Here is a 23,245-nt window from a genome sequence, read left to right as displayed (position 1 = left end):
TTCTCCGAAAGGAACAAGGGTAAAGAGAAGTTACCAGAACTCTCACTCTGTAGGGAAAAAAATATCGTAGACTGCCTTGAAAAAAGGCAGTAACCTTTTGGTCAGAGGACATAGGCAGCCTGAGGAGACCGTACAAGGAAGGAGTCACAGATATAAATACCCTGACCTCACTCTCCTTCTCTTTAGATCTTCTGACAGGGCACCCCACTAGCTGTACCCAAACAGAAGCCAGAGGGCATGAGAGACTGTTATGTAGTGCACACAGGTCAACCCCCTGGGGCAGAGAACTTGGTTGAGAGTGAAGACACGAGATCTGAGTCCTCTTGCCATCCCAGTCAGAGCTCTAGTTTTAATCCCTGTCCTCGCTCGTTAGGGGTGCGCTTGAGGTGTGCAGAAGCCTCTTAGGTTGTTATTTGTTTAGTTTGTTTGTATTTGTCTATGTGTCCAGAAATTTTATTAAAAAATTAAACTTACTATTTTGAGCTATGTATTCTCCCTTAATTGTTTGGTTTGGTTTTTCAGGTGATGATGATGAAATTCCTCAGGAACTTCTCTTAGGAAAACACCAGCTTAATGAACTCGGCAGTGAATCTGCTAAAATTAAAGCAATGGGTATAATGGATAAGGTATCTCACTAAAGTAAATTTTATATATTTACTTAAGGTCTGATCTTTGAAATTAAAGTTTCCAAGGCAAATTACAGAGTTTACATAAAGTAAATAATACTGAAAACAATTTCTGGTTGCCTTCTGAGAGGCTAACTGAATTTTTTTTTTTTTTTTTAAACTTGAATCAAAGAAGTATTCTGTAAATTATTCTAAAGAAAACTGTATCTCATTGCACCGAAAGAGGCATGGGCCTGGATTTTTTTTCCCACTGTTTTTCTTGTTATTGTCTCAGATATTCAGATTATTTAAATGTAGAAATACACTAAATTTTTCCTTGGCGTTTGCTTTAGCCATTTAGAGTGGTAAAAGGGTAATGCTACAGTTTCAGCACATTAATTGTTAATAAGTACATAGTCTCATTGCTGTAGGCTTTATAATAATTTTTGTGAGTTGTCTTTCCTGTGAGCTCTCTGTTGCTAAATAGTCTCATTCTTTTCTAATGAAATAGCAGAGTATTTTTCATTGATAATAACTTCAGACAATAGTGACAGCATCAAGGGATGGCTTCCCATAATCTTTATGAGCCACCATTCACTTCCTAAACTACTGCATGATTGCTGTGCAGATACAATTTCAAGATGAATCCTCTCTCCTCCTCTTCTCTCTTTTTTTTTTTTTAAATTTATTTATTTATTTTGAGAGAGAGCGAGAGAGAACGTATGAGTGGGAGGGGCAGAGAGAGAGAATCCCAGGCAGGCTCCATGCTGTCAGCACAGAGCTAGACGCTGGGCTCGATCTCACAAACCATAAGATCATGACCTGAGCCATCCAGGTGCCCCTCTTCTCTTCTAACCAGGGCAGGTTCCCTGTTGTACAGAATTATCTGTTCTCTGTATCTGTGAATTGGGTTGGTTTTTGTTGGTTTTAGATTCCACAGGGGAGATCATATGTCATTTGTCTTTGACTTATTTCTCTTAGTGTAATGCCCTCAAGGACCAATCATGTTGTCACATATGGCAAGATTTCCTTTTTTATGGCAAAATAATATTCCATCATGTATATACCACATTTTGTTTGCCCATTCATCCATCTCTGGACACTGTGGATGCTTCCGTGTCTTGGCTATTGTAAATAATGATGCAGTGAACATGGGGGTGCATATATCTTTTTAAGTTAGTGTTTTCTTCTCCTTCACATAAATACCCAGAAGTGGAATTGATGGATCTTATGGTAGTTCTATTTTTAGTTTTTTGAGGACCCTCCATATTGTTTTCCATAGTGGCTGCACCCAATTACATTCCCACCAGTAGTGCACAAGGGTTTCCATGAATTTGTGTTTTAAAGCCAGACATATCACATAGTTAACCAATAATTAATGTGCTATTAGTTCATAGTATTGCTGTGTGCAGAGAGAGAGATTGATTTATTGTATAGGAATATGTCATCAGTTTTCTGAGATGACACTTCCAATCCTAAGTTTATTTCATAAATTCTGTTATTATATATAGCTATTATTTCTGTTTCACAAAGTGAATTTGCTGAGTATTTCAAAGTATGGGAAGTTTACCAAAGTCTCAGTAGTTTAGGGGCACCTCGGTGGCTCAGTTGGCTGTGTTGGACCCTTGATTTTGGCTCAGGTCATGATCTCACAGTTCGTGAGATCTTGCTCTGTGTCAGGCTTTGTGCTGACAGTGTGGAGCCTGCTTGGGATTCTCTCTCTCTGCCCCTCCCTGACTTGTGCGCCCATTTTTCTTCCCCACCCCTTCTCTCTTTCAAAATAAATAACGTTTTTTTGTTTTTTTGTTTTTTTTAAGTCTTGGTAGTTTGGGGCCTCTGGGTGGCTCAGTCGGGTTAAGCATCCGACTTCGGCTCAGGTCATGATCAAACCCCGTGTTGGGCTCTGTGCTGACAGCTTAGAGCCTGGAGCCTGCTTCAGATTCTGTGTCTCCCTCTCTCTCTGCCCACTCCCACTCGCACTCTGTCTCTCTCTCTCTCTCTCAAAAAGAAACATTAAAAAAAAAATTTAGGGGCTCAGTTGGTTAAGCATCCGACTTCGGCTCGGGTCATGATCTCACAGTTCATGGGTTCAAGCCCCACGTCCTGCTCTGTGCTGACAGCTTAGAGCCTGGAGCCTGCTTCAGATTCTGTGTCTCCCTCTCTCTCTGTCCCTCTCCCGCTTGCACTCTGTCTCTCTCTCTCTCAAAAATAAACATTAAAATAAAAATTTAGGGGCTCAGTTGGTTAAGCATCAGACTTGCTCAGGTCATGATCTCACCGTTCATGGGTTGGAGCCCCACATGCTGCTCTGTGTTGACAGCTCAGAGCCTGGAGCCTACTTCCGATTCTGTCTCCCTCTCTCTCTCTCTGATCCTCCCCCACTTGTGTTCCTTCTCTCTCTCTCCAAAAAATAAACGTAAAGTCTCAGTATGCGTGTGTGTTCGTTCGTTCATATGCATGTTCAGGGTCACTACCACAAGAACAAGGGCCAGGCATCAGAACAAACTCAATCTTCACAAGCTATATGTTAAGAGTAGTAATGTGCATTTGTGCCCATTCTTTGTTTGCTTTTCTGTCCTTGAGAAACAAGGGATTAATTCTCTACATAATTCAGATTTAAATAGAGAATCTAAGTGGGAAAATTTTCTTTTCTCACTTTTTAATATATTCTGTAGCCCAAAGGTGATAATTGTACACAATGTTTCTTGAATAATTTATTACTTTTACAAATGATTGATTTTAAAAAATTGTGTTGCTATTTCAGCTTTCCACTGACAAAACTGTGAAAGTCCTAAATATCTTGGAGAAGAATATTCAAGATGGGTCCAAGCTTTCCACTTTGTTAAATCATGTAAGTTTAAGATCCATATTGTTAATTTTACTTTTACTAAAGTTTTTTCAAAAGAACTTTGATTTGTAGGGAAATCCCAAATTTCATTCATTTAAGCTAAACTACCATTTGCTAGTTATGTTCATTAGTGCTGCTGCTAAATTACAGTTAGTAATTCAAAATTACATTGTCAGTTCACTGCTTTGATATAAGCAACAGATTTAAATTCATTTCAGTTTACAGAACTGATCTTTAATCTTACATTATGCTCTTCCTTGTGTAAGTGGATGAGTGTGTTTAAAATATTTTTTCATTTATGAAATGATAGTAATTCTTTTTCTTGACCTTTCCTGAAGAATTAAATAGTTAGAAACTTTATGTTGATTTCCTAATGTATCCTAAAACAGGAATCCTTATGTACCATTTTTATACCTTGTTCAAATGGTCATTGAAAAGATTAAATCAAATAATTCATGTTAAGTACTTAACAGTGTCTCCGCATCTTAAGTTCTCAATAAACATTAGCAAATGTTAATGTATTTTAGTACCTTTATGTGAAAAGCAGTAGCAACATAATGTAATGGTTTATAAACTGATTGAAATAAATGACCTGGAATCTACCTTCCTAGCAGTGTAGTTGACTTTCAAAATCATGTCTATATTCGAATTGATCTTGATAGCTCTACCATTAATAAATAGAAACACTGATGCTTATAGGCATTTATTATGAGATAAGAATTTGGGAAAGTTTTGAGTTACTGAATTTTCCTTATTTTTAAAACCTGATTACAAAACTATTGTATTTATTATAGAAAATTTCCAAAACACAACAAGCTCAAAACGGTCCATCCATATTCTCATCTAGCAGTAACCACTATTAACACTTTTGATGTATCCTAAAACACTTAGTACATGCACTGGATCTTATGAGAGAGTGTTCTTGGTATTTGTAGAAGCCACAGGATTGCTAAGTGATCTACATGGAATAAAAAATCTAGAAAATTAATCTCACGATATTTCTATTAAATATATCTATACTTTTCCAATGCCCTTTTTAAATTAGTTTTTGAATGAGAAACAGAGGGCCTAGAGAAACCTATAGTGGCAATCTACTACGTCCTTAATCTACAAATTTTTTTTAAAGACTTTGACAAGAAATTGTAACAAATGTCAAGAATCTAGAGTTCTGGAAAGCTGGCAGACTCAGTCTTACTGAAATTATTCTACTTCCTGAAGCCTTAGCATTATTTAATGTGTTGCAGGTAGCCTTAACATTTGGCATGAATGATGAACGTTCTTAACTGACTATTCCATACAACAATTTTATTGTCTAAGAAAGGCTACTTTATCTTATTTTTTTTGAGTAGGTATGTAAGCAGTAAAATGAAAAAAAGCTTAGAGAAGTAGGAAAAAATAATGGAGTTTTTAGGCATTAGTGATTAAAAAGCCCTTCTCTGCTTTACATATATCATGATTTTGTTTGTTTCATTTCCCAATGTATATAAGCTTTGAATAACATGCATTTGAAAGTATTCCTGGAGTGTAAAGTTTGTATTTCATAAATTAAGGATGTGATAGGATTCTCACTCTCAAAGTAAGATTAAAAGCACTCCTTCCCAATTATAATGTAAGTTGCTAGTATGTAAATTAAAATGCAGTCTTCTGTCAGTTGAATTATCCATTTTAGAAAATAAATTATGTTTTCAGTAGTCTGCATAATAACCACTTTAGTCTCTGTTTCAAAAATACAGTGATGTTTGAAAACAAGTAATAGGAATGAGACTATTACATTTTACTACTTTTAAGTGAGGTCTACTGTTGTTTTCATATTTGCTTCGTTCTCACAATAGCAAGCAGAACTTAACAAAGTTTTGACTGTCATAATGTTTATACCCCAAACACAAAATTATTTATATAAATTACAGTCTTTAGCTAATAAATCTTAGGTTTGGATAAAGTACATAGAAGATAAAGATAACTATAACTTTGTCATTGGAGTGTCATCTAGTGGTGAAATTAGGAGATAGAGTATATTATGTTTGAAAACTTTGAAATAAAAATCTTAAAAGTATTATCAGTTTTGTACTTCATTCCTGATGTTCATGCATGTACACGCACTGGGGCACTTGACCGGCAGTAGAGCATATGACTCTTGATCTCAGGGTGGTGAGTTCAAGCCTCACATTGGGTGTAGAGCTTACTTTAAAAAAAAAAGTACATACATAAAAATACTTAACATGTTTCCACTAGGGAAAATCAAATATATCTCTTTTTTAATATATATTTTAACCTATAAATGTGTTTGTTTCCATTTCACTAACAATGTGCTATTTTATAGAATAATGATACTGAAGAAGAAGAAAGATTATGGAGAGACCTTATTATGGAGAGAGTTACAAAATCAGCAGATGCCTGTCTTACAACTATCAACATTATGACATCCCCTAACATGCCAAAAGCTGTATATATTGAGGATGTAATTGAAAGAGTTATACAATACACTAAATTTCATTTGCAGAATACGCTCTATCCTCAGTATGATCCTGTTTACAGACTAGATCCTCATGGAGGTTGGTTTGCCTTTTTATATTGAAAGCTGTTGAGTAGAATGTCAAATTATTCTATAATTTTATTATGTTGGATGGGTCAGAATGCAAGAACTTAAAATGGCCAAAAATTATTACATCCCATAAATTATAATAAATACTGGCTTTAATTTACCTAGAGTATAGAACTTTTAGTTAATCTAGTACCGTTTAAGTGTAATTTCTTTAGCAAATATTTACATATATTAGAAGTAATTTCTACTGGTTAGGGAAAAATCCCAGATAATATGAGCTTTTGGTTCTATTTATCCCTTCCCCCTAATTTTATGCAGAATATAGGTTACCCACAAAATGAATTGATTCAAGATGTATATTCTTTGTCTTATTTATAACCTTTATAAATGAACAGTGAAATAGTTAACGTATATATATTTAAAAAGACAGGAGGGCACCTGGGTGGCTCAGTTGGTTAAGCGTCCAGCTTCGGCTCAGGGCATGATCTCATGATTCACGGGTTCCAGCCCTGTGTTGGGCTCTGTTCTGACGGCTCAGAGCCTGGAGCCTGTTTCCAATTCTGTGTCTCCCTCTGTCTCTGCCCTCTCCTGTTCACGCTGTCTCTTTCTCTCAAAAATAAATAAATGTTAAAAAAAAAAATTTTTTTTAATAAAAAGGGGGATATACTAGGTGTTCATGAATAATCTATAATTAATTACTTATTGTTTAATAATTGCAAGTTAATGGAAAGGGAAATAGAATCTTACCATTCTGCACCAATGAGAAAAAATAGAAAGGTAAGTATTTTATAACAATTTTGGTAGCCACTGAAATGTGCCATAGATTATCTGTTACAAGAATGATTATTTACAGGGCGCATGGATGGCTCAGTCAGTTAAGCATCGGACTCTTGGTTTTGGCTTAGGTCATGATCTCACCATTCGTGAGATCAAGTCCTGCATTGGGCTCATGCTGATAGTGCAGAGCCTGCTTGGAATATTCTCTCTGTCTCTCTCTCTCGAAATAAATAAACTTACAAAAAAAAGAACGACTACTATCTAAATATCCCTAGAGAATAAATTTCTTTTTTTTTAAATATTTGTTTATTTCTGAGAGAGAGGGAGCAAGGAGGGGAGGGTCAGAGAGAGAGGGAGAGATAGAATCCCAAGCTGCATTGACAGCGTAGACCTCCACATGGGGCTCAATCTCGCAAGCTGAGATAATGACCTGAGTCGGATGCTTAGCCAACTGGGCCACCCAGAGGCCCCGAGAATATTTCTGTTTTAATAAATACCAGCTTTATTTGCCATGTTGTATATTTATGTATCACCCCCTCCCCCTAGAAAAGTGTTCCCTTAATTCATAAAACAGTTTTATTACTGTTTATTAAAAATTATTAAAAGTTGATAAATTACTTGTTTTGGATTTTTTTTCATTTTAGGAGGCTTGTTAAGTTCAAAAGCAAAACGGGCTAAATGTTCTACCCACAAGCAGAGAGTAATAGTAATGCTTTATAATAAAGTTTGTGACATTGTTAGCAGCTTATCAGAATTGCTAGAGATACAACTTCTCACAGACACAACAATTCTTCAGGTAAGTGTTTTTTGAAGCATTTTGTTACATTTCTAGACCAAACGACTTAAGAATACAGGGTCTGAGTTCAGTATAACCTTGCTTACTCAGTAATAATGGCATCACTATGTTGATTTTTTCCATTCAGAGTATATCTAAAGTGAAGAAATACAAGTCTGGGGAAGTTTTAAAAAGAAACATTTAGGGCACAGGATAGGTGAATGTAGAATTTAAATTCTAGAATTTAGAGTTTAGAGATAAATGATCATTTCCTTTGAAATATGCCAGGATATTTTCATCCAGAGTAGCAAAATGTTTTGTTTCTTTATATTCTTGTGACATTTATCAACCCAACATGGGGAGATCAGAGGAATGGCCACTATAAAGGAAGGTATGTGCTGATATGTTTGAGGGTGAAAGGAGCAGAAACAGAACTAGGTAGATACTGATGATTAATGAGCATAAAGAAAATGCTGTCTCAGTTTTTTCTGGTAAGTTTATGAATGTTTTGAAATTTAGTTAATGTAGACTGTTTCTGAAATTAACTAGAGATGTATACTGATTACTTTTTTATGTGTACAGGTATCATCAATGGGAATAACACCATTTTTTGTGGAAAATGTCAGTGAACTACAATTGTGTGCCATTAAGTTAGTCACTGCAGTAAGTATAATCAATTCATACTTTTTGTTATCCCCCCCCACCCCAGAAAAATATATCCAAACTTGCCAACATTAATGGAGATTCAAGTTTTCCATAGGTTTATTTCAACATAAGGACTGTTTTTGTGTGCCTTATATTTTAAACACTTCTAAACTTTTAAAAATACTTCAGTTAATAATTCCTGAATATCTACAATTAAATCAAAATTATTTAAAATCACTTAAATCTTGTCTTTCATCTCTAAGGTAGCATACTCCTATAAATGAAACTAGTATATTCTAACTTCTACAAGAATGTTATTATAATTAATGATGGAAAAGTTGTACAAATTAAGTCATTGTCATTGAAGATGTTGAAAACATTTTTATTTTAAATGGCAGATATTTTTTGTCACGTGATATAGTATTTCTGTTTTCAAATAATTATAATAATTTGAAATCTTATAATTACTAAACAGGTATTCTCAAGATATGAAAAACATAGGCAGTTAATTTTGGAAGAAATTTTTACTTCACTTGCAAGATTACCAACCAGCAAGAGGAGTTTGAGGAACTTCAGGTAACTAATTATAGCAAAGACCAAGTACAATGAAGAATTGCATTATATTATAATCCTTATATATTTATTCCTCATCATCCCTGATTTTTATTTTAGTGATCAGATAAAAGCGAGGCAATTCAGTCAGAGCAGCATGAAGAATAACTCAGATATGTGCAAAAACAGTGCACATTTGGGGGACTTAAAGAAGTTCCTTCATCCTCAAGTGTAAAAATCTATGATGAGGTTTCTCAGTCTTCGTGCTGTGGACATTTTGGATAGATAATACTTTGTTGTACAAGACTGTTGTTGTATACATTGTAAAATGCTTAGCAGCATCCCTGACTTATACCTTCTAGGTGACAAGAGAACCACTGCCTCCCCTTCTAATTGGCACAACCAAAATTTTCTCCAGACACTGGCAGATGTCCCCTGAGGGTCAAAATCATCCTTGGTTAAGCCATAATAGAAAATAGGGCTTGAAAAAGTCAAAGGCAGTTCAAGTGTTTTATAGGCCATACTAAGGAACTTAGATTTAATCCTTTATGTAGTAGGAAGTCATGGAGACTAAAGGCTCTTAATTCAGTAAGCACAGAGTAACTGAGAAATGTTATACACTGCTGTGGTCAACATGATTTTCTTTGTTGTCATAGGGTATCATTATAATATTCCTGACTGATTAAGTGTATTAACCTGGCATATAGGATTTTGTTTAGATTGCTTTGAAGGCTATCTTACATAAAATAATTATTTTTACCTTAATTTTTTAGCGTCATTGTGTATAGTCTATTAAACCTAAAGAAAAACTATCAGCATATAAGAGAAGTCTTACACCTTTACCGTATCTTTAGAATTGAAGATTTAGAATTTGATTTTTTACATTCGGTGCCACTGGCCTCGTACCCTAGGATAGATGATCAAGAGCTGACTGTGTAGCAAATTTTAATAAGAAAATGAGTACCAGAATGCATGGGCATTTGGAAATCTTGAAGACTTTCCTCATTTTAAAAATCATTTTGAGAAATGTTTGATACTATCCATTTATAAATTTTTATCTGCAGTGCATATAAAGTATAGAAATTTGTATTAAATATTGTATTTTTCCTTTGACCACTTTAATTATCTAAGTATTTATAGGCATTGAATTGGTATTTTTTCTAATTTATTAAAAACAGACATAAGGACACTATTGTAAGCACTAAAGATAATGTCTAGAAATATTGGTAAAGCATCCTGAATTTTCAGATGATAACATGACGAGTCAAGTTGAACTTCTCTTCGTTCTTTGTATGATTTAAATATTTTCTTCTTCATTAAAGGTTAAATAGTAGTGATATGGATGGAGAGCCTATGTATATTCAGATGGTTACAGCACTGGTTTTGCAACTAATTCAGTGTGTTGTACATTTACCATCATCAGAGAAGGACTCTAATTCAGAAGAGGACTCAAATAAAAAAGTAAGGAATCTTTTATAACTCCATACTTTTATAGGAAGCAGCACCTAAATTCTCTACGATTCTTGTAAAACTGAAGTTCTTAATTAGGACTTTTAAGACTGGTCTTTAGGATCCTTATATAGAGCACAGGATTAGTTTTTAGGAAACCTGAGTTCTGGTACTGACGATTTTATCTAGTAGTCACAAAACATATAGATCATTTTAATATGAGTTTGTTTGCTCAGTTGTAAATTGGGTATGATAATACCTAACAAGCCTTTTGTATCACCTTGTAAGTTGAAGTGAGATAGTGGATGTGTAAGTGATTATTATAACTGTCTATACTAATGCATACATATAATTGTAATAATATGTAGTAAAATGTAATTAATTTTCATGCAGAAGTAATGAACACTCTCACTGTTGAGTAAATTATAGCTAAGATTTGCTTTTGGTTTTATGGCTTTTACCTATCAATGCTTATAATTTTTCCAGGTTCTTATAGTATTACAAAAAATTCAAAAGAAACAGGAATGATTCTGTTTCTATATTCTGTTATTTTCAGAATTTTGTGTATGTATATAATAGTATATTATATATATATATATATATAAGTAAATGAATATAAGTATATAAGTATATAAGTATATATAAGTAAATGAATACGTGAAAAATGCAGATCAAGAAAGTTGAGGTCACTGTCCCAATCTGATTTTTCTCTCCCGTCTTTCCTTCCTTATCTTTGGTAACAGGTATCATGAGAATGTTTAGCTCCTTCCATATATTTATTTATTTATCTGCATAAATTTAATGTAGAATTTTTTTATTTTACAGAAGTGATATAGCTAATTTTTTCAGTCAACATTGTTAATAATACAGAAAACTAATACCAGATTCCTTTTACTTAAACATATATAACTGTATCACAACTTAAAAGTTTCTCTAGGTATACTTAGAAGTAGAATATTAAATAGTGTACATGCATTTTTAACTTGTCAGTTTGCTCAACAAAGTGGTATTTTAGCTTTCTTTCTGTTAGATTTTATTTATTCTGGTCAGTCTGAAATGATACCATATTGTATTTTGTATATTCCTGGTAACTAGTGAGCTTTTTCATGTATTTATTCATCATTGGATTTCTGAAACTTTGAACAGACTGTTTATATCCCGTTCTTTAAATTTCTAATAAAGGGATTGAATTTTCTTTTGCATTATATTTCACCATTTCATAAACTTTGAGCTTGGATTGTCTTTTTCTAAATTCTTTTTGTATTTTCAGTCAGTTTCTGCTCACCTAGATCATAAGAAATTATTGATACCGCATTTGCTTAACCACATTTGTTAGTCTTGCATATTTTAATAAATTAAAATGAAGTCAATATTTTTATTTCGTTTTTATAAGGTATTTAAATGTGTTTACTAAGGGTGCCTGGGTGGTTCAGTCGATTGAGTGACCGACTTCCGCTCAGGTCACAGTCACGCAATTTGTGGGTTCGAGCCCCACATTGGGCTCTGTGCTGACAGCTCAGAGCCTGAAGCCTGCTTCAGATTCTGTGTCTCCCTCTCTCTCGCTACCCCTCCCCTGTCTCTTTCTCTCTCAAAAATAAATAAAATTTAAAAATTTTTAAGAAAAAAAAATTTTTATTTAAAAAAAATTTAAGAAAATGTGTTTGCTAATTGTAGCTTATTTCTTTGTATATAAAAGAATAGTCTAAGCTTCTTAGTGTTTAAATGTATCACCCCTATTCAGTAGTAACATGGCAATAGCAACTGATCTAACCTTTTTTTTTTTTTTTTGGTTATTTTTTATACCTGTATAAATTCATTTTTCTCAATCTAGGTTGACCAAGATGTTGTCATTACCAACTCTTATGAAACAGCCATGAGAACAGCCCAAAACTTCCTTTCCATCTTCCTTAAAAAGTGAGCAAAATTAACATAATCTGATTTGTATTTCCCCAGGATAGAAAATAGTTCCTTTATTGTATATAAATGGTTAATCCAGTTTCCTGCTGTAACCTGAACCTTGAATGTGTCACCTTGGCCCTTGAATTCCTGATGTTTAAAATGAGGCAGTTGATATATTAAAAATCCTAAATCTTGTGAGCTAGCTTATATGTTTGACTCCACAAGTTAAAGTACCAGATTGAAATTCTATAATTTTTCTTCAGTAAATTTGGGGGCATTCTAATTGATAGGAAAGTTTGTGGAGAGAGGTTTACTTGGCCTTCATAGGAATTTGTGGTAATCTCAGAAAAAGAGTAGTCATTTTAAAAAAATGTGGTGTACTTGCCGGAAAGTTAATGTTTATAATAGTCAATAAATGAATTACCTATAATAGAGGGAAGAATGAAATTTGAGAAATAGATTCATTTTAAGCCATGTTATTTATATTTAATGTACTCTCTTATACCTTATTATTAGATATGGGGAAGAGAAAGCTTAGTTAACAAAATTTCAATCATATTGATGGACAAGTCACCTAAATTCACAGCCTTTTCCTTATTTATCTTTGAACAGATGTGGTAGTAAGCAAGGTGAAGAAGATTACAGACCACTATTTGAAAATTTTGTTCAAGACCTTCTTTCAACAGTCAATAAGCCTGAATGGCCAGCTGCTGAACTACTCCTTAGTTTGTTAGGGAGACTGTTGGTAAGAGTATAGCATTTAAAGATTATTAGATTACTAGAAGACAACATAATGAGGATGTACTCTGATTCACAGATGATGAATTCTTTAAAAATGTGTAAGGAAATATGACCATTGCATCTTTATTTTTGCATGTGCATAACTGTACACAATACTGTCAATATTTGGTAGAAAACTTTGAAATCTTGTGACTTTTGGTGCTTTCATTTCATTACAGAAGATAACAGTACTTTAAAAACTTTGGGGTGGGGTTGGAAGTATATTGTTAGTTAAAAGCATCTCAAGACTCAATCATAAATTATTATAGTTAATTCATTTCAAAGCATGAAACTGATTAATGTGAATTCTTTTTTATCATTAAGAATATCTAGAAACATGACACTTTCTAGTTCTCACGTAATACAATAGGAAAATGCAAAGAAATATTATGATTTCTCTTTTTATTTTTAAACTATATTTAGACTTCTGCAATACAAATCGTTACAAAGCTTTTGGGACCCTTACATTCTGTGAACTGGAAAACATACAAATAAACAGTTGAGCCTACATTTTTAACAAACATGACTGTGTTCTTAGGTTTAATCTGTACTTTTTTTTAATGAAAATGTTCAGAAAGCAACCACTTCATGGGACAATATCACAAGAAAAAATACTTAAATTTCAAATAATACAACACAGATTTGGAATTTGTATGATAAATTGCTATTAAAAATGTCATAAATTGATTAAATAAAGATTATTTTGATGTTTAGGTTCATCAATTCAGTAACAAGTCAACAGAGATGGCTTTAAGAGTGGCATCTCTTGATTACCTTGGAACTGTTGCTGCACGATTAAGGAAAGATGCCGTTACAAGCAAAATGGATCAAGGGTCAATAGAACGAATTTTAAAACAGGTATTGAGATCAAGGATTAAAATTATGGGGATAAATATTAGTTAAGTACTTTCTTTAGGTATTCTTATATTAGTGTTACATTTCATTTTATAAATTCAAAATAAGATCATGCATTTCCAAAAGTGGACTTTTCAAAGACCCCACAGAGAAAGTTAATACCTTAGAGTGAATTATAGTGTCTAACAGGAAGTTTTAAGTGATTTATATAAATCATTAGTCTAATTTCTTTGTGTGAACTGCTTTTATGAATGTATGATGCTGTTTTCTATTTTATTTAACTAAGTTTTATTTAAGTCTTTAATTTACTAAGATGTTGATTTAGCACTCCCAAATTGTTTTCTACCTTTGAAATTTGTGTATCATTTTATACTGGGGAAGGGTGAGGAGGAAGACTTCTTTTCATTTTACTATATTAGATAGTTTTCATGTTTGGCAAAAAAAATTATTGTTGCTTCACTTATTTTTTTAAGTGTGAACGAGGTGGTAATAATGCTAAAAGTTACTTAAGAAAATTGGTAAATGATCTCTAATCCTACCATACACAACTGTTTTCATTTTCTTTATACTTTTTTTTTTAACATTCATAATCATATTCATGCTGGCCATTAGAAATGCCTCTAATATTTTTTTTTTTTTTTTTTTTTAAATTTTTTTTTCAACATTTTTAATTTATTTTTGGGACAGAGAGAGGCAGAGCATGAACGGGGGAGGGGCAGAGAGAGAGGGAGACACAGGATCGGAAACAGGCTCCAGGCTCTGAGCCATCAGCCCAGAGCCTGACGCGGGGCTCGAACTCACGGACCGCGAGATCGTGACCTGGCTGAAGTCGGACGCTTAACCGACTGCGCCACCCAGGCGCCCCTAATATTTTTTATTATACTTTGTATTTTGAAATAATTTTAAACTTACAGAAAAGTTATAGGAATAACGCAAAGAGTTCCCACAAACCTTTCACCCAAATTCCTTACTTGTCAACAATTTATAACATTGCTTTATTTTTATGTAACATTTCTTTTTCAAAATATACATGCTTGCATATCTGTTTGTCATTTTTTTTTTTAACTATTTGAGCACACTTAATGCCTCCCAATACCCTTGAATTTCAAAGTATGATTCCCTAGACAAGAGGTACTAATATTAACATCACCTAAGGACTTGCTGGAAATATAAATTCTCAGGACTCATCTACTAAATCAGAAATTCTAGGGGTGGGGCCCAGCACTGTTTTTTGATAGACCCTCCAGGTGATTCTAATGAATGCTGAAGTTTGAAAAACACTGTTTAGTGTATATTTTCCACAAACAAGAACTCTTGCTTAAATATCCACAATACAGTTCTCAAAAGCAAGAAATTACCATTAATGTAATACTACCATTTAATATAACACTGCCATTCCCATTCTATTTCCTAGATTATAATTTATTGCTATCATTATTTTAATGTTCCATTTATCCTAGAATTAACCTGTGAGAGCCCCTTTTAGCTGACTTTTGAGTCTTTTTGATATGTTACCATCTTTCTTTGAGAACTTTACTTTGTGGCACAAGATGTTTCAGGAGCTCTCTTACTTTCATTGCCTCAGCCCTGGAATCTGCCGTTTCACCAAATATTACTGTTCTTTTTATTGGAGAATGGTAATTTAGAAACCAAGATGTAGGTGCCAGGTGCCTTTCAGTATTTCTTAGAGTGAACCTGCAACTTATTTGTTACATATGACCATGTAGATTGTACACTGTAAAACTTGAGGGGAAGGGTCATTTGTAAGTATTCTTACGGTTCTTGATATACATCCACATTGCTCTTGGAAGTTTACAGTGTTCTAGTTTACAGTGCTATGATGAATTTCTCCATGGACCATTTCATCACACTCTGAGAACAAAGGTTATTAAAATCTTTGTTTTCTACTTAGAGATATTCTAAACCATATTGGCATTTCATGTGGTAAAGCTAGAGTATAAAGCTATAGACATGAATGCCAGCTCAGTTCATTTCTGGCTGTGTCTTGTTCTTGACAGGAACTAAAGATTCTATTCCTAGATCAAGTGAACAGCTCACCTGCTACTGTATATTTAATATCCTACATGAAATAAAGTACTATTTTTATATTACAAATAGAAGTATTTCTCTTCTAGAATGTTTTAAAATATCCCAAAGAAACCTATAACACATAGTAAAACAGATAACAGTTTCCATTTTTAAATTAAAAGTTTGGAATTGCCTCTTTTTTTCCAAACAGAAAACCAATGTGTAGGACCTTCCTGTCTCTGAATACTTAACACATTATTCTGTTAATTTTTATGTCAGCTACCTATGCACCTCTTTCAAAGCAAGATGACATGTAATTCATAAAAATAAGGGCCAGTCTCAGCTATAATTTTTTTTTGTGAAGTAGCATTCTTCTGTTTTTTTTTTTCCTTTTAGTTGCTATACTTAACATTTTGATTTTTTATCATTTATCAGTTTTTTCCCTAGATTTGTATTTACAACTAGATGAATTATTAAAATACACTAGTGATGTAATTTTTGTTCTTCCTTGGTTTATTTTGTAGGTTTCAGGAGGAGAAGATGAAATACAACAACTACAGAAAGCATTGCTTGATTACTTGGATGAAAACACTGAGACTGATCCTTCACTAGTGGTAGGACTCTTTTCTCCCTTTTTTGGAGATAACACATCAAATTCAAATTGGGTCTGAAAGAAAATTGGGAAGTGTCATGAAGAGGAAGGTTGTTTGGAATCCTGATCTTTTATTTAAGACAAAGGGATACTTGATGATGTAAATTAAAGAGAATGGTTATGGATTGATTTGTCTTACGGAATTTTGGTACAGATATGTATTATGTAAAAATGGTGTGAGAGGGGAAATAGTTAGAAATCTTTCCATAAGTTATCTTTGAGACTGAGGTAGGTCATTGCTCTTCACAATGGACATGGCCCAGGTGGTGCTTGAGATGATTTATGAGCATATAAAAAGAAGCTATTAGAATTTTATGTGTATATTTCTTTTTAAATATAATCCTTAGTTCTGTTTTTATGTATATTGTGCATCCAAATTATTAGTATAATAGGCTCATATATAAGATTTATAAACCATATTAGAAAACACTGTGCATGTATTAGGGCACTTTGTTTTGTTTTTTTAATGTTTATTTATTTTTGAAGGGGAGAGAGACAGAGTATGAGCAGGAGAGGGGCAGAAGAGAGGGAGACACAGAATCTGAAGCAGGCTCCAGGCTCCGAGGTGTCAGCACAGAGCCCAATGTAGGGCTCATACTCACGAGTTGTAAGATCATGACCTGAGCCGAAGTTAGATATGCTCAACTGACTGAGCCACCCAGGCACCCCAGGGCACTTTGTTTTAAGTTTATTTATTTTGAGAAAGAGAGAAAGAGAGAGAGTGGGGGGGAGGGGCAGAGAGAGGGGGCAAGAGAATCCCAAGCAGGCTCTGCACTGCCAGTGCAGAGCCCAGTATTGGACTTGATCCCACAAACTGCAAGATCATGACCTGAGCCAAAATCAAGTCAGACGCTAAACTGAGTGAGCCACCCAGGCGCCCCAGTGTACTTTTTAATTTTTTAATTTTTATTTTTTACTGATGGGATATGTAGGATAAAGAGGTTGGAGGTAACTAAGCTATTTAGTCAACTACTGCACGTTTTTAGTCTACATTGAAAGGAACAAATAATAGATGTGCCTTCATGTTAAAATGTTTCAGTAATAATTGGCTACGTATTTCTTGAAGAAGTAAGGTGGTTTTTGAAAGTAAATGGACTCTTGTACCTTTGGCATCTTATCCTGTTCTAAACTTTTCCAGTTGACATATCATCTGTCTAATTTTAGTGACCTATGTGCGATGCTTTTTTCTTTGTTAAGTAATTGATGCTTGTCTTAAGTGTTAAGACAAAGCAAAATAATAAGTTTTGTATCATTCAGATATTCAAACCTTTTGGCTTTCTTAAAATTTGTTTTTGTCTGCTACAAGTTGCTTTAAAGTACACCTGTATATTTATTCCTGATAGTGAGCACTTTATCAGTGGGTTGGAAATTTCATTTAAAAATTCTCTTAATTTTATCAAGCTCAGATCTTACCTATTTTCTTTTTAGTTTTCTCGTAAATTCTATATAGCCCAGTGGTTCCGTGACACAACTCTGGAAACAGAAAAAGCAATGAAATCACAAAAAGATGAAGAATCATCTGAAGGAACACATCATGCAAAGGAAGTTGAGACAACTGGTCAAATCATGCATCGAGCTGAAAACCGGAAAAAGTTTCTTAGAAGCATTATCAAAACCACACCTTCTCAGTTCAGCACATTAAAGTAAGATCCAGAGAGAAAGCATCTTTACTTTTTCAGTTATCTCTTTGATATCTATCTACTTGGCAAAAAACTTAAAAAAATAATTTAATGACTTTTTGTTGTAGGATGAATTCTGATACTGTGGACTATGATGATGCTTGTTTGATTGTTCGATACTTGGCCTCTATGAGGCCGTTTGCCCAGAGCTTTGATATTTATTTGACACAGGTAAACTAAACCAGAATTCCTTGTACAATGATACTGATTTTTCTGATTATGGATATTTGTGGAATAGTGTATGATATCTATTCACTGTTGAGAACAGATATTTTAAAAGATCATGAGAGTAGCATTTGTTTCTGTGTTCCATATTTGTTAAGATGTCTTTTTTTACATGCCTTTTACATACTGATTCACGTTTTACAGATAAATGGATATATGTATAAATATACATATATGGTGTAGGTAGACTGGTTGATGTTATAAAAATAAATTACTCAATTACCAAATTATTACTTAAATAATACTAAATATTCTGAATTAGGTACTCATAGCAAGGTTTTAGTGGGGCTACACGTCCTTGCACATGAGCATAGCAATGAAAAAACAGGTTTAATTGAGAATGCCAGGATAAAGAAAAGGCCTTAAAGTATAGAATGCCTCAGTTACTATACTGACCTGTAAGTTAAAACTTTGGATCAGTAAGATAACATAACATCTTCTACCCATATAAATATTAAAGGGAGGTAAATCCAATATTTATTTTCATTTCTTTTGCATGTTTTCATGTATATTTTGTTAAATGTTGTATGTTCTAAAATTTGTGAAAATACCGATGTTTGCTCGGCAGATCCTTCGAGTTCTTGGTGAAAACGCAATTGCCGTTCGAACAAAAGCCATGAAGTGTTTATCTGAGGTTGTTGCTGTAGACCCCAGTATTCTAGCAAGGGTAAAGAAGAGCACAAATGATTCTTCTCATTTGACTATTGCATTCAAGTTAAGATATTAGCTCTACTTAGTAGTATAAATTATATTTTCTTTATTTTCCTTTAGCTTGATATGCAGCGAGGAGTTCATGGACGATTAATGGATAACTCCACTAGTGTTCGAGAAGCAGCAGTAGAATTATTAGGTCGATTTGTTCTTTGTCGACCTCAGCTTGCTGAGCAGTATTATGATATGCTGATTGAAAGAATTTTGGTATGTTGTTTGGTCATTTTTATTATGATTCATAAATGTAATTTTGCCTTTCTTGTATCACATTTTTTTAATAAGCTAGAAAAGTAAGTGTCAATTACTTATTTATATTGCCTAATCTGTATACTATAGCATCTTTCTAGAGGAGGACATGTTCCCCACCTCACTCCTCACCCCCAAAAACCTGTCCATGTTTATTTTACACACACACACCCTAAAGATAGTTTAAACCAGAATGAAAATTAAAAGCTAAGGTTGTAACTCTATAGTGCTGATTCAGTGGGTTGGAAGGCAAGGGAAAGCCTACAGGTAGGTACTCTTGGTGCCAAGAATCAAATCTAGAAAGTGGTAGCTGGACAGCAGAACATTGGGCAGATTCTAATCTCCAGTCTCCCAGATTTAGAAAGTAGGAAAAATGTTCTCCATTCCTACCCTACCTTGAGCTAAGCTAAGGATCCTAACAATTGGACAGAGTACCAGCAGGGGAAGGGGACACAAATTTCAAGCCCAGCTCAGCCATAGGCCCAAACAAAGAACTGAGGAAGGACAAGTTTCTTTTTTTTCTTTTCTTTTTTTTTTTTTTAATTTTTTTTTTTCAACGTTTTTATTTATTTTTGGGACAGAGAGAGACAGAGCATGAACGGGGGAGGGGCAGAGAGAGAGGGAGACACAGAATTGGAAACAGGCTCCAGGCTCCGAGCCATCAGCCCAGAGCCTGACGCGGGGCTCGAACTCACAGACCGCGAGATCGTGACCTGGCTGAAGTCGGACGCTTAACTGACTGCGCCACCCAGGCGCCCCTCTTTTTTTTTTTTTTAATGTTAATTCATTTATTGAGAGCGAGACAAGAGCACAAGTTGGGGAGGGGCAGAGAGAGAGGGAGACACAGAATCTGAGGCAGGCTCCAGGCTCTATGCTGACACGGGGCTTGAACCCATGAACTGTGAGATAATGACCTGAGCCGAAGTTGGACACTTAACCAGCTGAGCCACCCAGGTGCCCCAAAGGACATATTTCAAGAGGAGGACTGCTCGATACTATAAAACAAGTCGTTGTTTAAAATTAGGACTCCTTTTTTTCAGTTAACTCCTCCATTTTAATGATGCAAGTTTACAATGAGTAAATGATAGGAACTACAATGGCATAAATATTTTGGACAGGAACCTAGAATAAATTTATATGAATGTATATAAATAGGAACAATTATTTTGTTGACAGCTAAGTGCAGAATTTTGGTATCTGACAATATGTTTGGATCCTTTGTGTGTTATCTGCATGTTTCTTTAAAGCTGAATTATGACAAGATTTAGATACCTGCATTATAAACCAGAAAGCCATTTGAGTCTTAAGAACAAACTAAAGAAATACTATTCTAAGATAATCCTTTCTTGTATGTCATGGAATTCTCTGGTCCTGAAGCCTTTCCCTGGAAAATAAAAGGAAACAGGAAACACTGATGTTACAAAATATCTGTGGAATCTCCACATCACCCACTGCAAGCATACTGACTTCTGTAACTCAAAAGAAATGCATTAGGCACAAGATTAGGTATTCCCACAGTGACAAGAGTTTATCACCTTTAGTCTAGTGTCAGAATATTATATGACTAAGAGTTAAAGATAATTGCAGCTTCAACTAGCATAAAATCTTGATTGAAACAAAGAATTTAAGGAAAGAGTGCAATAAACTTTTTCGTGTTAGTGCTTCTTTTCAAGAATGAAAGGCAAAATCAATAGGATTCTCAAATTTGGAGGATCCATAGGATTCTTCAAATTTAATGAAATCCGATAGCATCTACCTAAGCGATATATCCTAAAATATTTTAGTGATTGTCAGACTATGTAATGGAAATAAATATGCACATTAAGTGTCCAATGCTTTTTATTTCTAAAACGCTTTAATTATTGAAAATTTGTGAAGAGTGTTAGTGCAATGAACCCTCATGTATCTAACACCGTATCTATATTTTTTGCTAAATTAGTTTAAATTAAATCACAAACATTTTGCTACTTCCTCCATGTATACTTCAGCCTGCCTCTCCAAAAGTGTGGGTACTGTTCTTATAAACAAAAACTGTTAATCTCACCCAACCAAATTAATACTCCCTAAATATCCTGTAATAACCAGTTGATACTCGATTCTCCAGTTGTCCCAAAAACTGCAGGGGGAGTTTCTAGTTTACTTTTTTTCTTTTTTTTTTTTTTTTTTTTTTTTGAACAGAATCCAGTCAAAGATCATACTTTGCATTTGGTGATCAAGTTTTAAGATTTAGAGTACTCTCTTTTATAGACTTCCCCCATTACATTGACTAATTTAAAAAGACCAGGTCAGGGGTGCCTGGGTGGCTTAGTCGGTTAAGCCTCTGGCTCTCGATTTCAGCTCGAGTCATGATCTCATGGTTTGTGGGATCGAGCCCCTTATTGAGATTTGTGCTGACAGCGTGGAGCTTGTTTGGGTTCCCCTCTCTCCCTCTGTCTCTGCCCCTCCACCCCCCTCCCCCCACACATGCTCCTTTCTCTCTCTCAAAACTTTGAAAAAGAAAAAAAAAAAAAAAAAAAGACCAGGTCAGCCTTGTTATTTCCTCATGGCTTTGTTTAATTTGTTTTTTTTGTTCGTTTCTTTCTTTTATTTTTTATGAACTGTAACATAGCGACAGTGGTTTGATTAGATTTAGATTTAACATATTTGTTAAAAATACTTCATATGCTGTTTAAGTGCCAGGCACTATTCTAAATGCTTTTAATTTGTTATCCCATTTAATTTTGACAAGTTTATATTCTAGGGTCATGTTCAGTGTTATTCAGTATTTTTGCATGTATTGGATATCATATTATAAAAGTAAAGCAATACAGTAATCCATGTTTGTAGTAACATTAATAAGAAAGAATATAAAGAGGAAATATATAGACCATCTTTATCACGTTAATAAGTATTCAATGTACTGCTTGTTGGTATTTATTTCCTGATTTCATTTTATCACATTTCTTACACCTGAGCATATTGAGCTTTCTGATATTTAAAAATACTTTTCTGTTCTTAGGATACTGGTATCAGTGTCAGGAAAAGGGTAATAAAGATTCTAAGAGACATCTGTATTGAACAACCAACGTTTCCAAAAATTACAGAAATGTGTGTAAAAATGATTCGCAGAGTCAATGATGAAGAGGGCATTAAGGTAAGATGAAATGATGACTGTTTTAAAGTTCATTTTTCATTAACGTTTTAAATAAGTTAAATGTTTATTATAGCTAAATTTTGTAAAATGTGTAACTATGAAAAACCTTTACAAGGAAATCAACATTTTTAGATTATCAATTCAAAAATGACATACTTCCATACATTTTTATTTCTAAATCTTGTATTAATAAAATCTGATCTTTCTCAACCAGGTCAATTATATTTAATGCCATTGTAGTGATTACATTATATGCAGCAAGTTTATTATCAAAGTTATTTTATTTTTTAAATGGTATGTACTTGGTTTTCTAAGTTAAATACTTTGTTGAAAGTATAAACCTCAGTTCATTCGTGAATTTATACGTATATGATGGTCCCATTATTTTTTTTGTTTTGTTTTTTTTAACAGCTTCCCCCCCCTCAAAAAAAAGTAAGAAAAATGTTTTTTAGTTTGATCAAAACATTTGTGGGGCACCTGGGTGTCTCTGTCATTAAGTGTCCAACTTTGGCTCACATCATGATCTCACAGTTTGTGAGTTCAAGCCCCGCGTTGGGGTCTATGCTGACAGTGTGAAGCCTGGAGCGCACTTCAGGTTCTGTGTCTCCCTCTCTCTCTGTGCCTCCCCTGCTCATGCTCAGTCTCTCTCTTTCTCTCAAAAATAGAATAAATATTAAAAAAAAAAAAAAACGTTGTGTACTATGCAGGTATCACCTATTTAAAATTTTTACCAATTGAAAAAGATTATAATTTTGAAAAATTAATTGATGATTGTTTTCAAAGATTGAGGAATTTGTGCCAAAAATTTCTGGTAGTTTGTGCTTTGATTCGTTATTTGTAGCTT

The 23,245-nt window shown here is 33.9% G+C and overlaps 1 protein-coding gene across 3 annotated transcripts in view; it reads left to right on the top strand.

Annotated features, from left to right (window-relative positions):
• NIPBL (NIPBL cohesin loading factor) overlaps positions 1-23,245 on the top strand; it is a 200,684-nt gene that overhangs the window by 136,475 nt on the left and 40,964 nt on the right. For all 3 annotated transcript variants that reach the window (XM_047848786.1, XM_047848778.1, XM_047848793.1), the window contains 16 exons: positions 523-626; positions 3,370-3,456; positions 5,774-6,005; positions 7,417-7,568; positions 8,130-8,210; positions 8,668-8,768; positions 10,067-10,205; positions 12,025-12,107; positions 12,705-12,837; positions 13,587-13,730; positions 16,280-16,369; positions 17,836-18,050; positions 18,155-18,257; positions 18,880-18,978; positions 19,083-19,229; positions 22,267-22,401. In XM_047848786.1, the coding sequence (XP_047704742.1) occupies positions 523-626; positions 3,370-3,456; positions 5,774-6,005; positions 7,417-7,568; positions 8,130-8,210; positions 8,668-8,768; positions 10,067-10,205; positions 12,025-12,107; positions 12,705-12,837; positions 13,587-13,730; positions 16,280-16,369; positions 17,836-18,050; positions 18,155-18,257; positions 18,880-18,978; positions 19,083-19,229; positions 22,267-22,401 (2,045 nt within the window). The remainder of the gene's footprint in view (positions 1-522; positions 627-3,369; positions 3,457-5,773; positions 6,006-7,416; positions 7,569-8,129; positions 8,211-8,667; positions 8,769-10,066; positions 10,206-12,024; positions 12,108-12,704; positions 12,838-13,586; positions 13,731-16,279; positions 16,370-17,835; positions 18,051-18,154; positions 18,258-18,879; positions 18,979-19,082; positions 19,230-22,266; positions 22,402-23,245) is intronic.

This window comes from Prionailurus viverrinus, chromosome A1 (assembly GCF_022837055.1).
Source record: "Prionailurus viverrinus isolate Anna chromosome A1, UM_Priviv_1.0, whole genome shotgun sequence".
Lineage (NCBI taxonomy): Eukaryota > Metazoa > Chordata > Mammalia > Carnivora > Felidae > Prionailurus > Prionailurus viverrinus.
Note: the sequence above shows the minus strand (reverse complement) of the source record. Positions and strands in the feature narration are given on the sequence as shown.